At 39.2% G+C, this 2,757-nt stretch overlaps 1 protein-coding gene across 1 annotated transcript; it reads right to left on the bottom strand.

Moving 5' to 3' along the window:
* Positions 1-417: 417 nt before the first annotated feature.
* Positions 418-744, bottom strand: LOC122743918 (cytochrome c oxidase assembly protein COX16 homolog, mitochondrial-like). The gene has a single exon (XM_043989161.1). It carries the CDS (start codon positions 742-744, stop codon positions 424-426), a length of 321 nt encoding a protein of 106 aa, XP_043845096.1. The 3' UTR covers positions 418-423.
* Between the last annotated feature and the right edge of the window lie 2,013 nt (positions 745-2,757).

Below are 2,757 nucleotides of genomic sequence, written 5' to 3'. Positions count from 1 at the left end.
TCCCTTTGTCCCACCCCCCCACCTCCATATTTGAGGAATTATTTCTTCTCAAGATCTGGGCTTCTTCCATTGTTGGGTCTCTTATAGAAGAGTTCACCTATGTATTAAGTTCTCTCTCCTTTTTCAACTGCCTCCTTAGAGAGAATGTGTTTTTAACATAATTGATTTTTTTTCTCAATGAAATAGACTTATTTTTTATTGAAAAGTGCCCATTCATTGCAATTACTGGCATTTGCAAATGGGTCAGATGGAAAGTACAAAGAACTCTGCTATTTGATTTTTTTTAGACATCTTTGCCATTCAATTTACCCATGTGTTGGCTTATTCTGGCACGTTAATCGTCTCCTCCTTAGATATAGGAGCAAACGAGGATAGCTAGGTAATGGCATTTTGATTTAAGAAGAATAATTTGAGACAGCACACTCAGGCTTGCTTGGACTTAAGAGTTTGTGGGCCTCGTCCTTGGAGGAGGTCGGAATCTTCCCATGGTCGAGGTCCTCGGATGTTCTGCCAGTCATCAAAGGTCGAATCTTTTATTTTCTCATATTCAGATTTCAATGACACCTTATTCCTTTTCAGTTTTTCTTCAAGTTCAGGATCAATCTTGGCCTTCACTGCATCATAACGTATTTGAGAAAACTCCCAGAGACTAAAAGAACCTCCAACAGTGAGTACTATCATGGGCACACCATAGCGCAGCGTCTTGCTCTTCTTCAGAGCACACCTCACCACAGGCGCGAACATGATTTCTTTTCCTCTTCCAGCAAGCAGTTCCCCACCCAATCAAGCCGTTCAAATTCTGGACATAAAACAAAGGAGTCCCTGCACACCCGCATTCCTCGGAAGTAACTTCCGGGTGGGGGACTAGATCTGCGGAAACCCTTTCCTAGCTCCCCCCACAATTGATTTTTTTTTTTTTTTGCTGGGCAGTGAGGGTTAAGTGACTTGCCCAAAGTCACACAGCTAGTAAGTGTCAAGTGTCTGAGGCCGGATTTGAACTCAGGTACTCCTGAATCCAGGGCCGGTGCTTTATCCCACAATTGATTTTTAAAGGACCACCTAACTACTGATTCTATGCCCACCTAATGGTCCATTATGCTAAACTGATGAATTCCACACTCCACAGATTATAACAAAAAGTAATCATCTTTGTATTTTGTTTCAGTTTTTAGCATCCTATTGTGTTATTTCCATCTATAATCTTATCACCTTGGCTGTGGGGAGAGGAGGAAGGGTAAAATGAATTAGTTGTAGATCCCTTGATCAATTCTCCAACTACTTAGGAAATACACAATCCTTCCAGCAAACATCATATTTGTAACTGATAAGAAATCATTTTTGGCTGCAGGCCCAATGACACCTCCCACACTTCCCCTTACAATCCATCAGTGGGTCCAATTGCTCTATTGATGGTCATTTGATGATAATGGCATCCATGCTGCAAGTACAAAACCAAAGTCAATTTCACAGTGAATTCATCAGGGACTTTTCCTGCTTCCTGTATTATGTTTTCAGACATAATTCTAGACAACATAAAGCTGGTGTTGTGGCTTCATTAAGCTGAAAATCTTCACAGCTGAACTAACATACTCACATCCCACACCTCAGAATCTCCTCTACCAAATTGACTACAGAATTCAGAGCCTGGCCCAATTAAGTGTTTATTTCACAAAGAACATATTCAATGAGGCATACAGAAATCATATAAGAAAAAAAATGCTCAGGTTTATTCAGAAATGTTTTTGCTCATTAAGCCCTCCAAGATGTTCATAACATCTATTCACCTAGGACCACAAAAATCCTTAATTTTAGTGGAACTCAATACAGGCAGCGAATTTAAAAGCTTAAGCAAACCAGTCCCTGAGCTTCTTATCAACAATTCACAGGATTTAGATCTGGAAGGAACCTTAGAGGCCACCTAGACTGACTTCATTTTACAGAGAAGGAAACCGAAGCAGAGAAGGGAAGTGATTTGTTTCAAGTCATTCTCAAAGACAGGGAACAGACAAACATTTTCTTTTCTGTTTGGTACACAGACAGAAGAGGGAGGGAAGAAAGGATGGAGAAGGAATGGATGGATGGACACATGGAGGGAGGGTCAGAATGTCTGATGATGAGGAGAGTTGAGCATTCAGACTAATTTTCCCCTTTGATCTGAAACATAACTTCAGTCTAGAAAAAGTTTCATGGAGTCACAACTTAAGGTTTGAATTCTCCTTTGCCTGAACTGACTTCTATCCACAGAATAATATTTGTTTCACTTTGATTTTTTAAAGGAAATAGATTATAGTTAAGGATTTCAGTTTTCCATAGTCTACAACAAAGTATAAAATTTACCAGAGAGGTAGAAATTTTGTGTGTTCCAGTGGATTTCAGTCTTCATGAAATTTCATGTCTCTAGCTTCACCAGCCCTTGTTCATGGACTGCTTGAAACCTGGCTCAGCTACTTTTTTCTTATGTGATCTTGGGCTAGTAACTTCACCTCATTTTTTCTCATTTGTAAAGTATAAGTGGTGAATCACCTCTAAATCATATGGTCTTAAATTTCTTATGTGATCCTTTAGTATTTTAATTCTTTTTTTCCCACTTGCTTCTGATTTCTTTTTCTTTGTAGAAGCTCTGAATTTTGGCTTCAGAATTCCTGGGACTTTTCCTTTTGAGATTTCTTTCAGAAGGTGATTAGTAGATCCTTTCTATATTTATATTTCCCTTTGCTTCTAATAGATTGGGAGAGGAGAGGAGTAGATGGGCTTTCA

Source organism: Dromiciops gliroides, chromosome 2 (genome assembly GCF_019393635.1).
Source record: "Dromiciops gliroides isolate mDroGli1 chromosome 2, mDroGli1.pri, whole genome shotgun sequence".
NCBI classification, from domain to species: domain Eukaryota; kingdom Metazoa; phylum Chordata; class Mammalia; order Microbiotheria; family Microbiotheriidae; genus Dromiciops; species Dromiciops gliroides.
The sequence above is the reverse complement of the archived record's forward strand: the minus strand, read 5'-3'. Positions and strand labels throughout refer to the sequence as shown.

Coding starts and splice junctions, on each gene's coding strand:
- LOC122743918 (XM_043989161.1), bottom strand. CDS start 744: ATGTTCGCGCCTGTGGTGAGGTGTGCTCTGAAGAAGAGCAAGACGCTG.